This window comes from Hemitrygon akajei, chromosome 7, assembly GCF_048418815.1.
Source record: "Hemitrygon akajei chromosome 7, sHemAka1.3, whole genome shotgun sequence".
Classification (NCBI taxonomy): Eukaryota; Metazoa; Chordata; class Chondrichthyes; order Myliobatiformes; family Dasyatidae; genus Hemitrygon; species Hemitrygon akajei.
In genome coordinates this window covers 145618200-145643012 of record NC_133130.1, presented here as the reverse complement: position 1 = coordinate 145643012, position 24813 = coordinate 145618200, and the positions used below count along the sequence as shown (strand labels likewise).

Below are 24813 nucleotides of genomic sequence, written 5' to 3'. Positions count from 1 at the left end.
AAAGAAGCGTGAAAATATTGATGATAAAATGAGGAAAAAGCAGGGAATTTGATGCGGGCTAGAGTGTACTACAGGGAGCCAATAGCTGCAACAATTCAAACATAGAACATAACAGCACTGGACAGACCTTTCAGCCCACAATGTTGTGTTGATTTTGATACCAATTTATACTAAATGTCCTCCTCCTGTAGATCATCCATATCACCCCATATTCATGTGTCTATCCTAAGAGCTTTCTAAACTCCACCAGACTGTCTGACTCCACTACTACTATTGGTAACCCATTCCAGACACCGACCACTCTCTGCTTTTAAAACTTCCCCCTCTAACCATAAAAGCTCATAAAAGCTCTAACCATAAACTCTCTGCTGTTTGACATTTCTGCTCTGGGGGGCGGGGGAAGATTTTTACTGTCTATCTTATCTATGCTTCTCATATTTTAAAAACTTCCATTAGGTCTCCTCGTAGCCTCTGACATTCTAAGGAGAACCCAAGTTTGTCCAATGTCTCCTTATCCCGCATTCCCTCTAATCCAGTTAGCAACCTGGCAAACCTGCTCTGCACCTTCTCCATAGTCTCCAAATCCTTATTAAAATAGCACAACCAGATCTGCATGTGATATTACAAGTACTGCCTTACTAAAGTTGTTTTATAGTTGCAGCATGATTTCCTTACTCAAATACTCAACACCCCTACCAATGAAGGAAGGCATTCCATGCATCTTCTTTACCCCCTTATCCAATTGTTCAGCCACTTTCAGTGATCTATGGAGCTAGGCCCCAAGATCCCACTGTACCTCAATGCTATTAAAGTATGCTTTCTCCTCTTTCATTTGACCTCCCAGTCCCAAAATGCAGACCTCACACATGCCCATCTGCTATGCCCATTTCTGTAAATGAGCTATATCCTGCTGTATTCTTTTGACACCAGACAGTCCACAACTCCACCAAGTCTGGTGTCATCTGCAACCACGCTAATTCACCCATCTCCATTTTCATCCAATTTATTGCTATATATCACACACCACAGAGACCCAAGCAATGATCCATGTGCATTCTATAACCTGTACATGCCTCTGGGATGGAATCTGTGAAATTACATCAATATTTGCTAGACTCCTTCCATTATGATGTTATATTTTATTTTTTAAGTAATTACAATGGAAGGCAGAGTTTGTGGAGACTACTCACCTACTTCTTTTTAGTGTAGAGTACTATTTGCAAACAATGAAGCCCACAAAGTAGATTTCTTGGGACTGGCATTCCTCAAGGTTTATAAAGTTATGGGCCAAGGGCTGTTAGCTGCAACTAGCTTGGATGAGGCATCTTGGTCGGAATTAACCCAGAGCCACTGGGCACTCTGCATCAGTGCTGTACGACTCTATGACCCATAGCCACTGGTGCAATCATTCACTTGTCATTCAGAGAAGCCATGGCTCACAATAGGTGTTGTCTGCACATGATCCTTAACCAATATATGACTAAAAATCCCACAGGTCAAGACATACTATAGGCTCAGAAATGCACACATATTCCAGAAATAAAAGCTAGTAAAGAGATGTAGGTGATGCATGTAAAACACATAAATTGGAGTCAGATTTGCTCATCACACCATCTTACAGCACAAGTTCCAGAACTCTGGTACGGTAGAGGAGTATTGAAATAGTTACTTACCAATGGCACTGAGTGCATGTCGGAGTTCCAAGGTGAAGGCAGTAATAGGAACGTCTTCGGACACTGGCAGGATGGCCACCGTGGAGAGATTACTGGCAGAGTTCCCCACCAATTCCCATTTGTTGCTCACAGTGTGGATTCCCAAGCCACGCCCTTACAAAGAGAGATGATAAAATTGGCTGAGGTTGTGTAAGAAAAGAGCGCCTGCTTGGTTGTACCACCTAAAGCACCACAATGTGCTGGGGCTTCTGCTACAACTGTAAACAGAAGTACCTGTTAAACCCCGCCAACCATACACATTGGACCTTCTTCCCTCCAGACCTACTATTATAAAACGCTGATACACTTGGGAATTTGGTGGTGCTGGAGTGGCAGATTTTCCAGAATATTGGATGCTATTTCCATTAATTACTCAACAATCCTTTTATTTACTTTCTTAGTTAAGACATAGTATGAAAATATTCTCCACTGAACTATTAAATTAGAAATGGATTGGCAGAACCAGAGCCAGGTGAGTGGAAAGAGAGGACCTATTTTAGAGCAGCAAAAATATTAGCTGAAAGAGAGGAATGGGGTGTGAATGAGTAAGGTTGAGAGGAAGAGGCAGAGATCAGGAATGGGAGGGGGGTAGGAAAAGAGATTGAGATTGGAGGGGAAGTTGAGAGTTGGGTAGGGAAGGGAGGGGAAGTTGAAAGAATAATGGGGGTAGGTGTGAGATTAAAGAAATTTTAAAAAAAATATTTTATTTATAATTTTCTGCAAAACTACAATGAAGAAAAGAAAATCAATAATATATATGGAAGGATCATTGCCACATAAACAAAAATAACAATAATACATGTCTTAACAAATGAGCAAGTCACCCATAGTAAAAAAGGAAAAAAAGAGAAAAGAAGAAAAGCACCCAATCCATCACCTATCCAACTCCAAGCCAACCATTATATGAGATACACTTCTAATATTTTTAAATTTTTTAAATTTGTAATAGTGTCCTACTACACTGAAGCATTCAGGAGGCCGAAGGAGTGATAGATAGGACCAATAGAGAGGTAGTTACAGCCAAGGTGCAAGACACAGGAAACTGGGTGGCAATCAGGAAGAAGAAAAGGGTTAAGGAGCCAATGCAGAGTACCCCCTGTAGCCATCCCCCTCAATAAGAGGTTTAACACTTTGACTCAGATGGGAAGGGGGAAGAAGAGGCACGCTGTGGTGACAGGGGATTCGTTAGTTAGGGGAACAGACAGGATCTTCTGTGGGCGAGAACAAGATTCCCGAATGGTGCATTGCCTCCTGGGTGCCAGGGTCCAGGGTATCTCAGATCAAGTCCTTAGCATTCTTACATTGGAGGGTGAACAGTCAGGAGTCAGGGTCTATGCAGTGAGGCTAGAACAAGGAAGATTATACAGTTTAATATGTGGCTAAGGAGTTGCTGTAGGAGAGAGGTCACAGAATTCTTGGATCATTGGTCTCTCTTCCAGGGAAGGTGGGACCTGTACAGAAGGTACAATTTGCACCTGAAATGGAGGGAGACCAATATCCTAGTGGGAAAGTTTGTTAATGTTGCACAGTGGGGTTTAAACTAGAGCTGCAGGAGGTGGAAACCAGAGTACCACAACAGTTAGTGGAGAGATTGCGGAGGGAGATGTTGGTAAGACCTCAGACGAAGTTAGGAATCAGAAGGTTGAGCGTGGTGGCAAAAAAAGCGACAAGGGTGAATACGGGATTGAAGGCATTGCAGCTGAATGCACGCCTTATATGGAATAAGGTAGATGAACTTGCAGCACAGTTGCAGATTAGCAGGTATAATGTTGTAGGCATCATGAAATCGTGGCTGTAAGATTATAGCTGGGAGCTTAATATCCAAGGATACATATTGTATCAAAAAGATAGGCAGAAAGGCAGAAAGGATGGTGTTGCTCTATTGGTAAAAAATGACATCAAATCATTAGAAACAGATGACATAAGGTCAGAAGGCATTGAATCATTGTGGATACAGCTAAAAAACTGCAAGGATAAAATGGGAGTTGTATACAGACCCCCAAACAGTAGTAAGGATGTTGCCTACAATCTGGGGATAGGAAATGCATCTCAAAAGGGCAATGTTACAATAGTCACGGAGACTTCAAAATGCAGGTAGGTTGGGAAAATCAGGTTGGTGCTGGATTCTAGAAGGGAGGAATTTCTAGAGTGGCCACAAGATGGCTTTTTAGAGCAACTTGTGGTTCAGCCCACTAGAGGGTCAGCTATTCTAGGTTGGGTGTTGTGCAATGAACTAGAATTAATTAGAGAGCTTGAGGTAAAGGACCCTCAAGGGAAAATGATCATAATATGATCGAATTCACCCTGAAATTTGAGAGAGGGGGAAGCTAATGTCAGATGTATCAGTATCACAGTGGAGTAAAGGGGATTACAGAGGCACGAGAGAGGAGTTGGCCAGAACTGATTGGAAAAGAACACTGGCAGGGATGTCGGCAGAGAAACAATGGCTGGAATTTCTGGAAACAATTCGGAAAGCACAAGATATATACATCCCAAAGAGGAAGAAGTATTTTTAAGGCAAGATGACAAAGTTATGGCTAACTAGAGAAGTCAAAGGCAACATAAAAGCCAAACAGAGGGCATATAATACAGCAAAGATTAAGAGGAAGTTAGAGGATTGGGAAGCTTTTAAAAACCAATGAAGGTAACTAAAAGAAAGTCATTAAGAAGGTAAAGCTGGAATACAAAAGTAAGCTACCCAATAATATTAAAGAGGGTACCAAAAGTTTCTTCAAGTACATTAAGTGTAAAAGAGAGGCAAGAGTGGACCACTAGAAAACAATTTTGGAGAGGTAGTAATGGGGGAACAACAAAATAGCAGACAAACTGAATAAGTATTTTGTACCAGCCTTCACAGTGGAAGACATTGGCAGTATGGTGGAAGGTCTAGGTGTCTGGGCGCGTGAAGTTCCCATAACTAGAGAGAAGGCTCTTGGGAAACTGAAAGGTCTGAAGGTAGATAAATCATCTGGACCAGATAGTGTACACCTCAGAACTCTGAAAGAGGTGGCTTAAGAGATCCTGGAGGCACTAGTAACAATCTTTCAAAAATCACTAGATTCTGGAATAGGTCCGGAAGGCCTGAAAATTGCAAATGTCACTCCACTCTTCAAGAAGGGAGAGAGGCAGAAGAGAGGAAATTATAAGCCAGTTAATCTGACCTCAGTCATTGGGAAGACGTTGGTGTCAATTGTTCAGGATTAAGTCTCAGAGTACTTGGAGGTATATGATAAAATAGGCCAAAGTCAGCATTGTTTCATAGTTTCCTCAAGGGAAAATCTTGCCTGACAAACCTGTTGAAATTCCTTAAAGAAATAACAAGCAGGATAAACAAAGGAGAATCAGTTGATGTTGTGTGCTTGGATTTTCAGAAGGCCTTTGGGCAAGGTGCCACACATGGGGCTACTTAACGGGAAAGACTCTTGTGTGGATGAAGCAGTGGCTGGTTGGCAGGAGGCAAACAGTCAGAATAAAGGGAACCTTTTCTGGCTGGCTGCCAGTGTCTAGTGCTGTTCCACAGGGGTCTGCGTGGGACTTAGTCTTTTACATTATATGTCAATGATTTGGATAATGGAATGGGTGGCTTAGTTACAAAGTGTAAAGACAATACAAAGATAGCTGGAGGGGAAGGTAGATTTGAGGAAGTAGAGAGACAACAGAAGGACTTTGGCAGATTAGGACGATGGGCAAAGAAATGGCAGATGGAACACAATGTCAGGAATTGCGTGGTCATGCACTTTGGTAGAAGAAATGAAAGGATTGACCATTTTCTAAATGGAGAAAAAATACAAAAAACTGAGGTGTAAAGCATCTTGGGAGTCCTTGAACGGGGTCCTCTAAAGGTTAATTTGCACATTGAATTTGAATTGAATTGACTTTATTACTTACATCCTTCATATACATGAGGAGTAATCTTTACATTGCAATGTGCAATTTATAGAAATTTATAATAAATTGTACGTACAACAGGACAGTCAATATAACAGAAATACAATTGTTTCAGTATGATGGCCTGGTGGAAGAAGTTGTCCCGAAGCCTGTTGCTCCTGGCTTTTCTGCTGCTGTACCATTTCCCGGATGGTAGCAGCTGAAATAGTTTGTGATTGGGGTGACTTGAGTCCCCGATCATCCTTCGGGCCCTTTTTACACACCTGTCTTTGTAAGTGTCCTGAATAGTGGGAAGTTCACATCTACAAATGTGTTGGGCTGTCCGCACTATTCTCTGATGAGTCCTGCAATTGAGGGAAGTACAGTTCCCATACCAGGCAGTGATGCAGCCAGTCAGGATGCTCTCAATTGTGCCCCTGTAGAAAGTTCTTGGGATTTGGGGGCCTATACCGAACTTCTTCAACCATCTGAGGTGAAAGAGGTGCTGTTGTGCCTTTTTCACCACACAGCTGGTATGTACAGACCACCGGAGATCCTCGGTGATGTGTATGCCAACTTAAAGCTGTTCACCCTCTCAACCCCAGATCCATTGATATCAATAGGGGTTAGCCTGTCTCCATTCCTCCTGTAGTCCACGAGCATCTCCTTGGTGTCTGTGGTGCGGAAGGCAAATGCACTGTTGGCATTCATTTGAAGAGGACTAGAATATAAAAGCAAAGATGTAATGTTGAAACTTTATAAAGCACTGCTGAGGCCTCATTTGGAGTCCTGAGAGCAGTTTGGACCCCTTAACTTAGAAACGATGTGCTGAATGGCCTGTGTCACATGAAGAGCGTCTGTTGGCTCTGGGCCTGTATTCACTAGAACTCGAAGACTGAGGGGTGACCTCATTGAAACCTATCAAATGGAGAAAGGTCTTGATAGAGTGGATGAGTGAATATGGAGAAGATGTTTCCTATGGTGGAAGAGTAATACCAGGGGACACAGCCTCAGAATAGAGGGGCATCTTTTTAAAATGGGGATGAGGAGGAATTTCTTTAGCTAGAGGGTGGTGAAACAGTGGCATTCTTTGCCACAAGCAGTGAGGAGGCAAAGGCCTTGTGTATGTTTAAGGCAGAGGTTGATAGATTCTGGATTAGTCAGGGCATGAAGGAATACGGGTAGAAGGCAGGAGATTAGGTTTGATAAGAAATCTGAATCAGTCATGATGAAATAGCGGAGCAGACTCGATGAGCCAAACGGCCTAATTCTGCTCCTATATATTATGGTCTTACAAGTTCTTAACACAGAAGCTGAGCAGAAAATGAGCACACATAAGGAAGGACAAGAAACGAAGTAGTGTTGAGGACAGGGGAACGTTGGAGTACAAGATCACAGATCTTTAAAGAAGGCAATGCAGATAATTAACATGGTTAGGACATGGGATGCTGACCTTCATTAGTTGGGGCATGGCCTACAGAAGAACCTCCGTAATTATCCAATTGTATAAAACCTCAATCAGACCTCTGCTAGAGTACTACAGTTCTGGTCACCAAGGTATAGGAGGATATGAGAGCACTGGAGAGTGGAGAGGTGATGCACCAGGATGAAGTTCAGTTATGAGGAGAGACTGGAGAAGCTAGGTCTGTTCTCCCTAAAGTGAAGGTGGTTTTGAAGGAGCACGACTGATGAATAGAAAATAATGAGGGATATAGATAGAGGGGCCAGCAAGGAACCTTTTCTCATGTTAGAAGACATAGATTTAGAATTAAAAGGGAAGGAATTTAGAGCATATATGAGTGAGACCTTTTTTCACCCAGAGAGTGCAAAGTACCTGGAACACACTGCCTGAGACAGTGGTTGAAGTTGGGTCACTGACACTATTTTAAAAGTCTTGCAATGAGCATTTGATTCACTTTGGCATAAAGAGTGATAGAAAACAGGACAGTTACAGAGAGAGGTGCCCAATGGTTAGCATGGATGAGTTGGGCCAAATGGTCTGTTTCCCTGCTGCATGATTCTATAATTCTAAGTTGGGCTGTCAACTTCACCCAATTTAAAATTCTGAATGACATGCTTTTTTTGCAAATCCAGTTGATAACAAATTTCCAAGAGGAGTGGTGTTCTGATGAACACCAATCTTCCTTTACATACCTATTGCAAAACACACAAAACTGATAACGTTTCAAGGCTACAACCATAACAACCTATGATAAAGTGATTTTTAAGCAGTCATGAAAACAGGTCAACTTTTTTCTACTGCTGCAAGTTTTGCACAGATCAACTGAATTTATGGAAAACAAAAAAGATTTGCTTAGGCATTCAACAGACTCCAGAGAATCATCAAAAAGTAGTTTTCAGCCTGTTTTTACAAGCAGCGATACTACTTGAAAATCTGCATAACAAAAGGCAGATTTTACCAAAACTACTCAGCCCACTAAAAATAATCTATATTTCACAAGATTTGTTTACAAACATACTTCTGCTAAGAGATGTAGGTGGCATGTCACACCTGAACCAATGCTAATTCCCACAAAGCAAAAATAAAAGAAACATCATAAAAGCTCAGAAATGTTTGCTTTCAGTGAACTGCGTTGGATCGCATCCTTTGCCAGCCTCCATGTGTTTGGCTCTCATCTCAGTTTCGAAAGGAGAACTTCAAAAAATTCACCTGCTGGAATCCTTCATAGAATCTCCCCCAGTAACTGCAGCTTCCCTTTAAAGGGAATGTGTGTCAGGATGGCACTGAGAGAATCAATTGTACATGTGAATCTTCCTTGCCTTCTATGCTTTGACAGCTGTAAGTCACTGGGTTCATTAGTAAATAGCTCAGGAAAGAAGGTGAAAATATTGGAATCATTCAGCAGCTCAGACAACATCTGTGGAAAGAGAATCTATTAATGTTGCAGGTCCAAGACACCGTCAGAACTGAGGCATTAACTGCTTCTGTTTCCGCAGATGCTGCCTGCCGTGAGAGTTTCCATCGTTTTCTCCATTTCAGGTTTCCAACATTTGTAACTTTCTCGATTTTCCCAACATAAGAGGTGTCCAGTGGAAGAAAATAGCACAGCGACATGAAATGTTTTGTAAGATGTTGTGGGGAGATGACCAACTCAACAGCTCCTCTCAAATTAACAGCAAAAAAAAAACCAGCAGATGCTGGAAATTTGACATAAAGAAAAAGCTGGTGATATGCAGTATGTTGTCCAATATCTTGGAGAAAATCAGAATTAACATTTCAGTTCATGACCTTCCATATTTCAGAACCAAATTTTCCCCAACACTTTCTGTGTAGAAAGATGGCAGTTAGCTCACAGTTGCGGGTAAACACCAGTCATAGTCAAGTGTTTGTTTACTTTAACCTTTTCTTTCTTACTCTGACATGCCACCTATATCTCTTAGCAGAAGTATGTTTGTGTTGTTCATTAATGGTTTCAATATATTAAAAAAAAAATCGATCTCAACAAACTTGGTTTGAAAAAGAGCCAGCTGACTCTTACCAAAGCTGAATTCTTACCAAGAAATCCACAAGGGCAAAGACACAGAGTTTTTAAAAGTGAGTAGGTGCATGTAGGCTTACAGATTGCAGGAGAAAGGGAGGACCAAAGAAAGGCAAAGAGATTCATCACACTGAGGAGCTGGGAAAGGGACCACGTTCAGGAAATACGCTTGGAGCTAAAGAAAACATTTGCATTTGTGTAGCACCTTTGACTTCTGAAGGAGATGGAAGTACATTATAAATGCAGCAGCTTCATTTGTTGATACCTGCAATATCAATTTACATAATAGTGATCATAATTTGATTGAATTCATACTGCAATTTGAGGGGGAAAAGCACAAGTCACATGTATCAGTATCACAATGGAATAAAGGGAATTACAGAAGCATGAGTTAGGAGCTTGCCCAGGTGGATTGGAGGAGGATACTGGTGGGGATGTCGGCAGAGCAGAGATGGCTGAAGTTTCTGGGAATAGTTCACAAGGCACAGGATAGATATGTCCCACGGAAGAAGTTGTTCTCAAATGGCAGGGCTAGGCAACCGTGGCTGACAAGGGCAGAAAAGCCAAGGAAAGGGCATACAAGGTCACAAAAGTGACTGGAAAGTTGGATCAAACACGAGGAAATCTGCAGATGCTGGATATTCAACAACACACAAAATGTTGGTGGAACACAGCAGGCCAGGCAGCATCTATAAGGAGAAGTACTGTCAACGTTTCGGGCCGAGACCCTTCGTCAGGGAAGTTGGATTGGAAAACTTCTAAAATCCATCCAAAGGCAAATAAAAAAACCAAAGGGAAAAGATAAAATATGAGGGCAAGCAACACACATAATAAACTGCCCGTAATGTCAACATACACTTTTCCACAGATGCTGCCCGACCTACTGAGTTTCTCCAGCATTTTGTGTGTGTTGATTAAATTTCCAGTATCTGCAGATTTTCTCTTGAATATGAGGCCAAACTAGCCAATAATATAAAATAGGATACTAAAAGTCTTTTTTTCAGTTTTAGAAAGAAAAGAAGGGAGGTGAGAGTTGATATTGGACCACTCAGAAATGATGCTGGGGAGGTAGTAATGGGGGACAAAGAAATGGCAGATGAATTTAACAAGTACTTTGCTTCAGTCTTCACTGTACACCAGAAGTCTGTGAGTGTCAGGGAGCAGGAGTGAGTCCCATTGCTCTCACAAAGGAAAAAGTGCAAGGCAAACTCAAAGATTTTAAGGTGGATAAGTCATCTCAACCAGATGACCTACATTTCAGAGTCTTGAAGGAGGTTGCTGCGGAAATAATGGATGTATTGGTCATGATCTTTCAAGAATCACTTGATTCTGGCATGGTCCCAGAGTACTGGAAAACTGCAAATGTGTCTCCACTCTTTATGAAGTGAGGAAGACAAAAGAGGGAATTATAGACCAGTAAGCCTAACCTCAGTGGTTGGGAAAGTGTTGGAGTCCATTATTAAGGACAAGGTCTCAGAGTACTTGGAGCCTAATGGTAAAACAAGTCAAAGCCAGCATAGTTTCTGTAAAGGGAAATCTTGCCTGATAAATCTGTTAGAATTCTTCGAGGAAGTGACAAGCAGGGTGGACAAAGGAGAGGCAGTAGATGTCATTTACTTAGATTTTCAGAAAGCACTTGATAAGGTGCCTCACATGAGGCTGCTTAATAAGATAAAAACCAATGGTGGTTTACAGGAAAGATACTGACATGGATAGAGGAATGGCTGACAGGCAGGGGACAGCGAGTGGGAATAAAGGGGGCCTTTTCTGGTTGGCTGCCAGTAACTAGTGGTGTTCCTCAGGGGTCAGTACTGGGACTGCTACTTTCAACATTGTTTGTCAATGATTTAGATAGTGGAATTGATGGCCTTGTGGCAAAGTTTGCGGATGATACAAAGACAGGTGGAGGGGTAGGTAGTCCTGAGGAAGCAATGCAATTGCAGCAGGACTTAGACAAATTGGTAGAATAGGCAAAAAAGTGACAGATGGAATACAGTGTTGGGAAATGTACAACAATGCATTTTGATAACAGTATCAATACTGCAGATTATTATCTAAATGGGGAGAAAATTCACACATCAGAGGTGCAGAGGAGTCCTCATGCAAAACTCCCAGAAGGTAAATTCATGGGTTGAGTCTGTGGTAAAGAAGGCAAATGCAATGTTGGCATTTACTTCAAGGGGAATAGAATATAAAAGCAAAGATGTAACACTGAAGCTTTATAAGAAACTAGTCAGGCCGCACTTGGAGTATTTGTTCCTCACATCTCAGAAAGGATGTGTTGTCATTGGAGAGAGTCCAGAGGAGGTTCACAACAATGATTCTGGGAATGAAGGAGTTAACATATGAGGAGTGTTTGGCAGCTTTGGGCCTGCAGTCACTGAAATTTAGGAGAATGTTTGGGCATCTCATTGAAACCTACTGAATGTTGAAAGCACCAGATAAGGTGGATGTGGAGAGGATGTTTCATATGTTGGGGGTATCCAGAACTAGAGGGCACAGCCTCAAAATTGAGGAGCGACTTTTTAGAACAGAAGGAAGGAGGATTTTATTTTTTTTAGCCAAAGAGTGGTGAATCTGTGGAATGCTCTGCCACAGACTGCAGTGTAAGCAAAGTCCCTGGGTATATTCAAAGCAGAATTTGACAGATTCGTCATTGGGTGGGGCATCAAGGGATATGGTGAGAGGGCAGGTGTATGGGGTTGAATGGGATCCAGGATTAACCATGATGAAATGGTGGAGCAGACTCGATGGGTTGAATGGCCTAATTCTGCTCCTATATCTTATGGTCTTATTAAGCAACAGTGCATATAAGAAAATAAAAAAATAATCGTGTAGTAAACATACTTGGATGGTATTAATCAGAGGAGAAATGCTGGACAAAATTTCATATGCATTTCTTCAGATATCAGCATGAGATATCCTTTTTTTTTGAAATTACTCAAATCCAGCTTTGGATTAAAGTCATCCTAAGCCAGTATCTCTAATTGGTTAGCATGCCATCAACATTTTTAACGAGTCAGTCTGCATTAATCTTTGAGAAGCTTAAATCTCTAGTCTTTGTCTGCATCCAAGATACTAAACTGATTGAGGAAAACTATATGCACTGGATTTCAGTCATATATATAAAAAGTCATCCAACTTAAGTTGGATCAGACAATTTATGAACAAGTCTAGTGAGCAATGCTATCTGACCTCATTCCAAAATATTCGCCATTTGTAAAAAGAAACAGCCAAATTAAACCAGCACTCCAACTGGTTGCCTGCTCTCAATGCTTTGAGAAGGCCCCTTGCAATCCGATTCACTTGCCTCCGACCCAGTATCCACCGAGTTGAGAACTTCTGGTAACCTCGGGGTCAAACCAGTATGGACTGAAGACTGACATTCACAGGGAAGGTCCAGCTCACTGGTCAAAGACTTTCTGCCAATCCATGATCCATGAATGTAAGTAGTATGAGCTTGGCAGAGAGGAGAAACATAGGCAATATACCCGGATTAAATGGCTCTGGATGCTACCCTTTTGGATAGAGTTGGCCTCTGCTGCTCCTCAGCTGACACTTGGCTGACTCCATGCCACTCCCAGAGATCAGCAGCTTCTCCAAAAAAGTGGAATCACTGCTACAAAGCTGCAGCCACCCAGGTGCTGTGTGTTCTCCCTGTAACTCTGAATTTCCTCCTGCATCCTAAAAGATGCGAGGATTGGCAGGTTAACTGGTTGCTGTAAATTGCCCCCAAGTGTAAGTGAGTGGGAGTATTGAAGGGAATGTGATAAAAGTAGTGAACAGGAAAGAGTCAGGGTAGGAATGAGTTGCTCTGAGAGCCAGCAGACTCAATAGAATACTCTGTTTCCTGAAGGAATATGCAAACACAGAAAGCTGTGTGTGGAACTCAGAGCCAAGCAAAGGTGTGCTCAGTTGCCCCAGTTTCCAGGTGGCACCAAGCCTGCTGCCAGCAGGTGTTCTCTTCCAAAGCTGGCACTATGTCAAGAGACCAATATCACCCAGTTACATGAGCCTGTCTTGGGTTTATAGGTGCAACTTTTGTACCAGAACAATTTTAAGACTTTAGCTTTGAGGCGGGTCCAAGTTGCTAATAGCTGGTTTGGATTTTAATTTTATACCTAAGCAGATCTCAAGGACATTGTGTACAGTCATCATTAGAATTAGTACAGCAAGATACTAATGAAACTGGTAATATTGGATAATTAATGTTAGAGTATACTATTAAAATTATTTTGCTATTTAAATTTTATCAAAACATATTTATGGAGAAAAATGAATACTTAATCATTTATACCACCCTTTATTATTCCATTATACCCTGAAGTATTTCGCAGCGTAATACAAAACTAAAAGTTACAGTTATAAAGCTATCAGTTAAACACAAGTTGTTGTGAGCAGCTAGCCATTCCCAAGGCTGTCCGACAACAAGCTTATGAGGAGAAAAAGCAATTCCTAGCTACTTCCCATTGTATACCAGTTTGAGACCATCTGCAAATGCAGAAAATTTCACCCACCTACATTTAACGATAGTCTTCTAGATAATACAGGCAGCCTAATGAAATGTGCAGATACTTAGCAGTTGAAGTTTAGTGCCAAGTACTATAATGATATATTTTGGTGGAAGGAATAAGGAAAGGCAAAGTAATATACAAAAGACAATTCTACAAGAAGCAGAAGAACAGGGAGAGGTGTGTGACTATGACTGTGTAAATAACAGGCATTGTAAATTGAAACATATTTGACCACAGCTGGACTACTGAGTTCAATTATAGTGACCATAATAGCAGAAAAATTTAAAGTCCTTTCAATATTTCTGGGAAAAGAGACACTTCATGTATGTAGATAAACTGGAGAAGTTGAGATTGCTCTTAAAGGGAAGAGGCTGAGTGGCGATTTGATGGAGATGTTTAAGATCAAACAGAGTTTGAATAAAATGAACAAGAAACTGCTCTCACTGCTGGAAGTGTCAAGAAACAGAGGACAAAGTCTGGAACAACCTTGTGTATGTAAATTGGGTTTCTTCTTTTTCTTTGTTACTGCGTATGTTAATCAAAATGGCTTCTTTGTTTTGTTAAAAGTAGGAATGCTTCTTTGTTGCGAGAGAGTGCTGGAAGCTTGTTTGGGTTAAAATTTACTGATAACGAGAATTGTATTCCTTTGTTAACCAATTGGGATTAATGTTGTTCTTTCTTCTGAGTCTGTAAGCGATTGTTGGCAGGCTTTTGGGGAGATTGGGCGAGGGGGTGAGAGAGAGAGGACTCGATGCTGTAAACTGGGAGAGGAACGGACCCCAAGCGGGGGTCCGAGGCCAGGAGGTACCCCGAGAAGAGGAGACGAGGATAGATGTGCTTGGTTGACCACTTCGGGTGGTCCTGAGCTGCGAGTCGAGGAGTTCGGAGGGGATCGAATGGTGGCCAGAAGACTTCAGTAATAGAGCTCCAACGGTTGTGCACGAAGTGGTTTGGACTTTGATAAGTTTGGCGCCTTTTCTTTATTTTCTTTTCCTTCATGTATACTGTATCGTTATTAATTACTTAGTTATAGTAATCTTTATAAATTGTAATCATTTAATCGCATATGGTGTCCTGTCTGTTTTTTGGCGAGGCGGGGACATCACACAGCATCCACACCAGCTGATTACCCAGTTTGGCGGGGCCGAAGGCTGCTCCCCCTAGATGAGAACGAGCTGAGTGAGCCTGAGGCGACCCAGGGGGTTACAGGTAATATGAGAGAAATCTTTTTCAAGCAGTGCAAAACACAAAAGGGTGGTTAAAGAAAATTCAATCACTTATATGAAAGAAAATTGAATAGAAAACTGAATCAGAAAAGTTTGTAAGTTTTTGGGAAAACATCTAGGAACAAGGAATGACTGAATTGCCAACAGGGTAAGCAAGGACTTGAAAGACCAACATTCATGGATCCAACAACTTGCTAGTCTTTACCTGCTAATGGACCACTGACTTGCTGCAAGTTGCCCAGGATCTTCTGGCCCAACAGATGAATGAGTCGTGTAACCACCTTCAAAATAAATATTGACACTTTAGAAGTTTGTAACTGTTCACTGTAAGATATAACCATTCTACCATGAATATTTACACCTATGAGGCATATTTAACAAAATAAAACATTCCAAAGTGTTTTATAGTTAGGTTACAAGAATTTTGAAAACAAGGGACTGAAGGGAGTGAGATGCAAGGTTCAGTGAGGGAATTCTAAAGTTCAGCAATTAAAAACATTGCAGATAACTAAAAGTAATGAAAAGAAAGCAATGTGTCATGATTTCCCAAAAGCAACATGGGATAATTTCATTAAACTGCAGTTTTTAACATCATGACATGTGCATAAAACATATGTAGTCTCCCACCAAGTGGGTGCTCTCTGTTTTACATAGAAGAGATGTGAAAAGCAAATTAAAACCACTCCGAATAAATTCATGCTCAAGTCCATAAGTAAGGCCTCCTTTTTCCAGAGCCTTTCAGACACAGGTCGAGCTGATAAAATCCTGTTCAAAGGCTATGGAGGAAGGAAGCATTGAAAATAAAACAGGTGCTGTAAATCTGAAATTTAAAAAATGCTGTGATGGTCAACAAATATTTTTCCACAGATGCTGCCCATCCTGCTGAGTGCATCCACCATTTTCTCTTTTTTTATTTAAGAAATAAATCTTATTTGTTTGAGCACTCATCAAGGTGAAGGATCCTGGTGCTTTGGCATGGAACACTTACTAGTTCAGGCATTCATGTGTGGTAAAACTATGTTTAAATATCAAAGACCTTCTACCCTGTTCTCAATAGCAGGATCCTGCAGGGTAGTGTGATGCCCCTAAGCAGAGTGGTCAAGAATGAGGAAGTCCCAGGCTGTGAGAAGGTACCAACAGAATGGCTAGGATGGCACAAAAAAATGGCAGAGACATGAGGTAATGCATACGGGCAAAGGAAGCAAGGTAAGAAATGGTTGGAAATGTAGAGTAGAGTGATCTTGGAGTGCATGTCCACAGATCAGTGAAGGCGGCAAGACAGGCCCTGTGAAGGCTATAACCACTAATAGACCCTTTACTGGCAATGGAATACACTACTTAGCAGGGAAGTCATGATTGACCTGTTCCAAACACTAATTAGACCAGGACTGCACAGCTAGAACTGTGGACAGCTCTATTCACCAACTACAAGCATATTATAATTCACATTTGAGGAGGTGTAGATGAGATCTACAAGAATGTTGTGAGAGTGGGATTAGAGTTGCGAATAAAGGCTGGTTGGGGAAGTGTTATTTTATTTGAAACACAGGAGGCTGAGGCAAGATATAAACAAATTTAAAATTATGACAACTTTAAAAGGTATTTTGATCAGTGCATGAGATAGGAAAGGTTTAGAGGGACATGGGCCGAGTGCAGGAAAAATGGAATTGTTTGGTGGGCACCATGGTCAACAGCAATGGGTTTGATTAAGGGCCTATTTCTGTGCTGTATCAGTCTGACTCTGTGAGAGGCTCGATTGGGTAAACAGTGAGAATAATACTGACTTCGGTTAATTGGGAGAAGAAATAGAAAGAATCTGACAAAGCCATTTTCATTCACTGACTGACTGAAAGGCTGATGGAAGCATAAACCTTTACAACAATATAAAGTACTTTAATGAGCATTTGAAGAGCCTTAACCGATAATCTATGGGCCAAGATATGGAAAGACTGATTAATCCAAAGTACATTTTTAGTTAACCTGAACACAGGTCTTAAATTTCTATAACTCTATAAAGCCCAACTCCCAAATTCTAATACGACTACTATGCAGTAACCCAATTCTTTCACTTTTCACACCAACCACCCCAAAACCTGCCTGAGTGATATAACTTATTAGTAATTGATTAGAGACTCTTTTCATATGATTTAATTAAATGTCCAGATGAACTGATCCGTTGCCCCGATCAGATCTTCCAATTATATGTGATACAGTCATACAGACAGAAGGTTGATGTTTAGCTTATTGCGCTTGTGAAAGAGGTAGCCAGTCAAACTGATTCCCATACCCTTTCCTATATGTCCACTTTCCACATTACTGGTCATCCCCAAGTTATGTTTAGAGTTGCATTCCTGACAACTGTTCATAACTTGAAGGAGTTGTTACATGTAATCATGAATATTTATGTTAAAGACACTTTTAAAACTATACCATTGAATATAAAGATTGATATTTTTCCAGTAAGTATTGATGCAAGGCAAGTTTATAGGACTTGTTGCTCTTTGCCTGTATCCTACACAATGTTTCAATTCACTGAAACCAACATCTACTATCATTAACAAGCCCTCTAAATTAAGAACAAATTTAGTAAGCTGTAACTTGTTTGGAGTTTGTTCATCAGACGGTTGTCAAGGTTATGTATCCAAGGACCAAAGAGTACTGACTTCACAGTGCCTTTCCTCCACTCATCTTCACAATAAGCTATCAAATTCTTTATCCCCAGGTCCATTTTCAAGTACTTGCAAGTGCGCAACGCACCCTCTCAGGTTTCAAATAATCTTCAGATTTGTTCATTTCTGGTAATCTACAAGACACCACTTCATGCCTGGAAGTTTCACCTAATCACATTCACTTCTTTAAAAATGATAGCAATCTCAGCTTCACAGATGTAAAGCTGTGGAAAGCATGAGTCTATCAATTTCTGAACACTATTTAGCAAAACAACTAAAGAGGTGTGCTTTTGCTGTAAAATGAAATGACTCAGGCCACGATTACTATGGAAACAGAGCCCCTTGCTGAGCACATTGAATAAAATGCTTCCAGAAATGTCACATGCATCATTCAAATAAAACTTTTCACCTTTCAACCAGCATCTGCATACAGAACTCTTATAATTATGATAATAACTGAGCAGCCAACCATGCTTAAGTTATGTAAAGAAGCACCTATCAAAGGTATTTAAAGCCCAATTAAAAGTGATAATTAAAATGAAGAATTATTTCACCGGTGAACTAAGTGAACTTTAATTGATACTCAAGCTCAAGGAATGACAATCAGACCAGGATATACACACAAAATATTAACCAGATCATCACTGGACCTACAACATAGGCAAGTAAGTATACCCCTGTTTGAAAAGAAGATATCTGAACCAGGAAAAAATGATTTGTGGTCGACAGGCTTTCTAAAGTTACACAGATCCATGCTGATCCTTATGCTCCAGAGATCTCCTCTTGCTCCCTGCCTTCTATTAATTTCCTGGTGTGCCTTTACTTGCCTTGAACATCTCCATACAACTTGCCCTCAGCTACTCAAACATTCTAGCCACTGCCTGATGAAGAATAATAACATTTTTGAATTTTAGTTTCAAAATTCCAGCATTTGCAAGCCTTTGTCTTAATATCCTCAATTGGTGACAGTTATTTATTAAAGTAAATGCTTTTTTCTTCAATCCCATTCAAAGTAGAGATGTGCAAAATGCTGTCTAGAAAGGGACATTTAGTACATTCATAACCCGCCTCAAAGAGACACGATCTGCAGAGCTATAGATCAACTGCTAAAAGGTGGGACTGAGCTATGCAACACTCTTGTCAGGCATGGTCACGATGAGCCAAATACCTTCGCTTTTGCTCTAAATTTTCTCCGATACTTTGCACAATTATTGCAATTTCACCTTACCATCCATTATAAACACCAAAGACAAAGCAAATGCCAAAAATTGAAAGATCACCCTGATGCCCAAGAAGCCCTCCTTTATGTACGATACTGCTCTCTACAGGCAGTCTCCAGGTTACGTACGAGTTCCGTTCCTGAGTCCATCTTTAAGTCGGATTTGTACGCAAGTTGGAACAAGTACATCCGGTGTTATTTAGCATCAGTTAATCAAACGTTTGTCTTAGTGTATAGTATATATTTTACCTTTCTATACATATAAAACACTTAAGAAACGCATGTATTTCAATAATTAAACCACTGCATTGCTTAGTAATAATTGTAGCTTTCATCGGGGCAGGGCCTTTCACATGCTCCATTATGCTCACTTTATCCGTTATAGTTTAAAATTGTTCCGATCGCTGACCGACTGTAGCCTAACGCTCTTCCAATAACTGATGGCCTTTCACCTCTTTCCAAACACTTTATTATTTCCACTTTATTTTCAATCGTGATCGCTTCCCATCAACGGAACAGAAACACTGCAGGCGGCGGGTCCCGAACTGCGCCGGCTCCCGAGGTCCGCTGGGTCCTAAGGACCACCGCACTGAGACAGGTTAAATGGGACAAGTGGGGGCTGTGCTGGGTTTGGGTATTTGATCCTCCACAATATTCCGCGTGGGAATTTAAACTGGAGGTGGCAGTGTTTTTTTTTACGAGGTCAAGTTGCGAGCTCTACATCAACCCAGCGCGCTCAGAGCAGTCTGTCACTGGATCAAACTCGGGAATCTCCGTTCTCGAGCCCGGTACTGATCTCACTGCGCCACCAGCCGACCAAAACCGGGGGCGGGGTCAGGGTGAATCTTACTGAGAAAAATTTAAGCCAAATACAAAGTTAAACACTCAACACAGTGTCAACGGCAACAACTTAAAATGGCAGACGGCGTTCTCCTTCCTCGGTTCGTAAGTACGAGTTGTCCGTAAGTCGGACGTTCATAACTCGGGGACTACCTGTACTTGGACCTGTCCTCAACTTCAGTACACATTTACAACAAATCAGATTTGGCTTCTTAAGCAGATCTTTCCAAGAAGTCAGCTCTCTCAGACTCGGTGTTCATACTATATCGCTTTATACTCTACCAGTCATGCAGTGTGATGCTATATTTTGTAGTAAACTTTGCATTGATGTGGGTAAGGGTGTGGAGCTGGAGGGTGTGCAATAAATGCCATCACGTGACCAGACATTTACTATGGCTGCAACCTTGATGCCGTGTTCTGACCATCAACAATCTGCACAGATGTTCGAGTACTGTTGTGCTGAGTTTTGCCCTGCCTCTTTCTCTCAAAGATCCTGTCACACGGCAGTGAGTACCACACGAAGCAACACAGATGACGTGCAGCAAACAGCACAGAGTGTCATCTGCTCTTGTTTTTTCCCCCACATAAAAATAAATTCCAAAGCATCAGCTGTGAATAGATGCACTACTAAAAAGCAGATCTGATTTAGGATGTGTGAGAGTGAAGGATTAGGAAAACGAGATGAAAACCACGTCCTTTCTTAAACCATTGGATACACTGAGCTGGTCAGGCCACTTCTGCAGAAAGAGAAACTGGAGTAACATTTCAGGTTGACAACCCTTCATTAGAACTGTCAACACTGCTGAGCAGTCATCAACCTGAAACATTAACTCCATTTCTTTTTCCACAGACACTGATGGATATGTTCAGTACTTTCCAGCATGTTCCACACTTGTTCCAGATTTCTAGCATATTTAGCTTTTTGATTTTCATACACCTATTCTTGTGGGCTTCAAACAAGCATCACAACTTTTCCTCAATGACGTGTGTGGTGTTTCAGGTAGAATTTCAGGCTCTTGGTGATGATATAACCAATAAATAACAATTTTGTTTACCCTATGAGTGTGATTTCCTTACCTGCGGGTATCTACGTTTGATGGAGTTCAAAGCTCCCTTGGGAAGTTTGGCTAGTTCTGAGTCTCTAACTGCATGTACAGTGGTGGCACAGGGCTGTCGAGTAAGTGCTTCTACCTGTGGGGTTGGGGATAGAAAACAGGAACTATTAGAAATAAAATTAATCAGTCTTAAATTTTAACATTCATATGTAATGGCAACATCAAGGAAAAATGAACATTATTGGGCATTTTGCTGAGACCTAATTTCCACGTGGTTTTGAATACGTAGCTCTGCAACAATTACCAGAGGTTTCCCACTGTGGACAACATAAGGCGTAATTATAAACTTATAGTGACTATGGACTGGTTTGGGTCCAGCTCAAATGAATGGAATAAACATTTCTTCGATCTTCTGGTTTTCTGAGTCCCAAAGGGACACAAGTCTGCTGCAGTTTCAAGCTAGTTGATAGTGCATTGATGCAGAACATTTTGTTGGGAAAACCAGACTGACAATCCAAACCACTTAAGGACCACTTATGTGAAACATTTTACTTCAGCTGTAATAAACCAAATCTTTCATTATGTACATAATCACCAGTTTCCTGAGACAAGCTGATTACTAACAAGCAGTACGCCTTCCGGCTTGATGTGTGTAAACTACAGCCATCTTTGATGCCTGTTACAAACTTCGTCATTTTATCAAAAATTTTATTCTCCTCTAATAATGAAGTTACAAATCTGAACCAGACTCACTTCACCTTTGGCCTTGAATTTAGCTTCTGATGCCCCATTAAAGGAAAGATTCCATCTTTCCTCCTCTGTAAATTTCTTGCCTGGATTCATTATATATTGTGAATCTTCTACACAGCTGTTTATATCCTGTATTTCTCTAACAAGTAAAACCCAAAGCATATTTATTTGTTCACAATATGGCAGCTTCTTTTTCCCAGGTACAATAACTTTGCACTTTTTCCAAAAATTAGTTTTACATCTTGATTAATTACGTCAATGAAAGTTCTTTGTATTCATCTTTTACAACTCTGATGTCATTTCATATTTAAGCTCTCATTATAATAATGGGATACAAGCACATCTCATGTGCATGCTAGCTTTTTATTAGTTTCTAAAGCCCTATGATCATCTACAATAATTATCACATTGCTATGGTAGAGCTGTGATGAGCAAAAATTTGTTGTGGCATTTCCACGGTTGTAGCAACGAGTACCTGGACATTATTCCCATGTGCTGTTTTCCTTTTCACTCTTTGCTTCCTCAAACTTTAAACAAGTGGGCAAAACGACGACACTTAATCTACCATTTATTGCTCTTTCTACAATTGACTATACCTATTATACTGCAACACTGACAAGAATGGAAATAGAGAGATAATTTACTTGTTTTTAGGATACACAACTTCAAATACTCTTTGTCTCAGAGCCTTTTCTCTGGGAAAACTGTAGATAAAAGCCAATGACATTTCTGGGTCATGTATTCGTCAATGAATGACTACTGGTAACCCACATCTTGACTTTGATTGCTGGTAACCTACATCCTGGAGGCTTTTATTCTGATTTGCCATCTTGATTCTAGATGTGGAAAATGACCTTGTTTTAATAATTTTAGCTGAGGAATAAATTTTCACCAGGGTATAGGGAAGAATTTCCCATTCCTCAATATAGTCCTAGGAGCGTTCAGTATAAATTGTCAACTTATTTGGGATGTTTTCTGCTTGTGCTGCTACTTAATACTCTACTTTACAGAGAGACTTTCCACTCCAAGTCGTTAATAATGAACACTGAGCTGAACTGAATATGGACTCCTTCAATCTGGTATTTTATATTCTGTGTTTTTGCTCATCCCTTCTTATTGCTGTTTGCACAATCTGTTGTTTTTTTTGCGCATGGGGGTTGATGTTTCTCTTTGAACAGGTTCCAAGATGAACCTCGGGGTTGTATACTGCATCCATACTTTGATAATAGATGTACTTTGAATCGTTTAACAACATAAACAGGCCATCTTATTCAAAGGGCCCATAAATGGCAACATTTCACTATGTCTCGTTAACATCTTGTATTCCCTCTTTTCCTTTTACTTTGCCTTTTCCAGTTTCCCCTCGTTTCAGCAGTATCATGTCATTCATCCCCTCCAAAAATTCCTACTTTTCCCATTTTGTTTTCTTAGCTCACAAAATTGCTAGATTTTCACCACATCATGTTTACCTCAATTCCTAAGAGTTCCTCACACAACACTCCTCTTACTTATATTAGTTACCCATCTTTCTTAGCATCTGCTTATCATCCGGCATCCCCAAAGAAAGCATGCAGAAACACTAGAAAAAGGAAATCAAATATTCGCCTGGTCAGCACAATAATTGTAATCATGATGCTCTCAATGTGAAGACTGCATGGTTTTCCTCCACATACTCCGGTTTCCTTCCAGAGTCCAACGATGTACCCGTTGGTAGGATTAATTGTTCATTGTAAATTGTCCATGATTAGGCTGGGAGTAAATCGGGGGTTGCTGGGCAGGGTGGCTCGAAGGGTTGGAAGGGCCAATTCTGAACTGTATCTCAACAATAAATAATTAAACCAGCCAGGGAACAATGTTCCCACTCTGGCTAATTCCATCCAAATCACTCTCCAGTTCAATAACAGACCGAAAAGGCAATGCATATACCTAAACTATCCAACTGTTACACATACTTCTTGGGCATCTGCTACATGGCATTTGTTACAGACGTAGAACAATTTCAAGAATGAAAGTTATCTAGCAAATTTGTGGTAGATTCTTCCCACAGAATATAATAGCACGTAAGGAACCTCTTTGGCCCATCAAGTCGGCAAAGGTTCAATGCAAGAACAATACAATACAGTTAGTCTCACTGCCTCATCCTTTCCCTGGGGCCCTACGATTCTTTCATTTTCAGATACTTCTCTAGATTCCTTTTGGTTGCTACAATTCAATCCGCTGTCACTATGACTCCTGGTAGTACATTCTAAATACTAACCACTGGTTGCATTACAACTGATCTTTTCTTATGCTACTTCTGGTTCTTTTGTCTTCATCCCTAGTTTTTGGTCACTGGAAACAGTGCTATTTGCTCAGTCTATACCATTCACAATCACTCTGGCAGAACTCCCCACAATGCCCTCTGTTCCAAGTGCAGGAACATCAGCTTCTCCATTCCAACTGAAGTTCCGCCAGCCCTCTTCACCCCTCCTCTCACTGCTTTATTACTGACCATCTCCCTTCTGCAATCTCGGTCCTGATGCAAAGTCTTGACTGAAATATCAATCGTGCCTTCGCAGATGTTGCCTGCTCTGTTGAGCTCCTCCAGCAGCTTGTTTTTCTCCATCTCTGGAATTATTTAGTAAAGCCCTTCAGCATCCTCTACAAAGCCTTTACAACCTTCCAAAAGTATGGTCCAATACTCCACAATCGGCTAAATCAATATTTTAATTAAGACTCAAGTCAAGTCGCTTTTTATTGTCATTTCGACCATAACTGCTGGTACAGTACACAGTAAAAATGAGACAATGTTTTTCAGGACCATGAACAATGAACAATATAAAAACTACACTGAACTATGTAAACCAACACAAAAACTACACTAGACTACAAACCTACCCAGGACTGCATAAAGTACACAGAACAGTGCAAGCATTACGATAAATAATAAACAAGACAATGGGCACAGCAGAAGGCAGTAGGTTGGTAGTCCGATGGCTTGGGGGAAAATCTGTTACATAAATAATCAGCTGAATGTCGGCATCCAGGATTCCATCCGTTTCTGTACTCCCGCCGAGTATTTCGTTGCCATGGATGTAGTCCAATTTAATGTCCATTGGAGAGCAGAATGGACGGGAGGGCCAGCTGGCTAGGGCTTGTTTTTTTCCTGGCACGGACTCCTGCCTGCTCGACTTGCTTCCGCTTCCTCGCACACCGCTTACGACATCCCCAACTCCAGCCACCGGCATCAGGCGACTCCGAGGACTGCAGGCCCGATTCCCTCAACAAGCCGAGGTCGCGCAATCTAACCAGCAGATTCTCATGAAGGTTTGTTTTTGGGTGATCTCTGTATTGTAGCAGTAACTGGCGATGGTAGATAGTCGCTCTGTTATCCATTGCCCTAAACCCTAATTGTGCCTTAAAATTAAAATAAAAAACTAAATTTAAGTAGCACCAGATCAGAAAGGCCACTGCTGCCGTGT

General features: G+C 41.0%; 1 protein-coding gene across 1 annotated transcript in view; it reads right to left on the bottom strand.

The window, feature by feature from the left end:
- pnpla7b (patatin-like phospholipase domain containing 7b) overlaps window positions 1-24813 on the bottom strand; it is a 331521-nt gene that overhangs the window by 175065 nt on the left and 131643 nt on the right. The window contains exons 20-22 of the mRNA XM_073052200.1: window positions 20625-20738; window positions 15025-15100; window positions 1674-1826 (exon numbers count right to left, since the gene is read on the bottom strand). Coding sequence (XP_072908301.1) covers window positions 1674-1826; window positions 15025-15100; window positions 20625-20738 — 343 coding nt within the window. The remainder of the gene's footprint in view (window positions 1-1673; window positions 1827-15024; window positions 15101-20624; window positions 20739-24813) is intronic.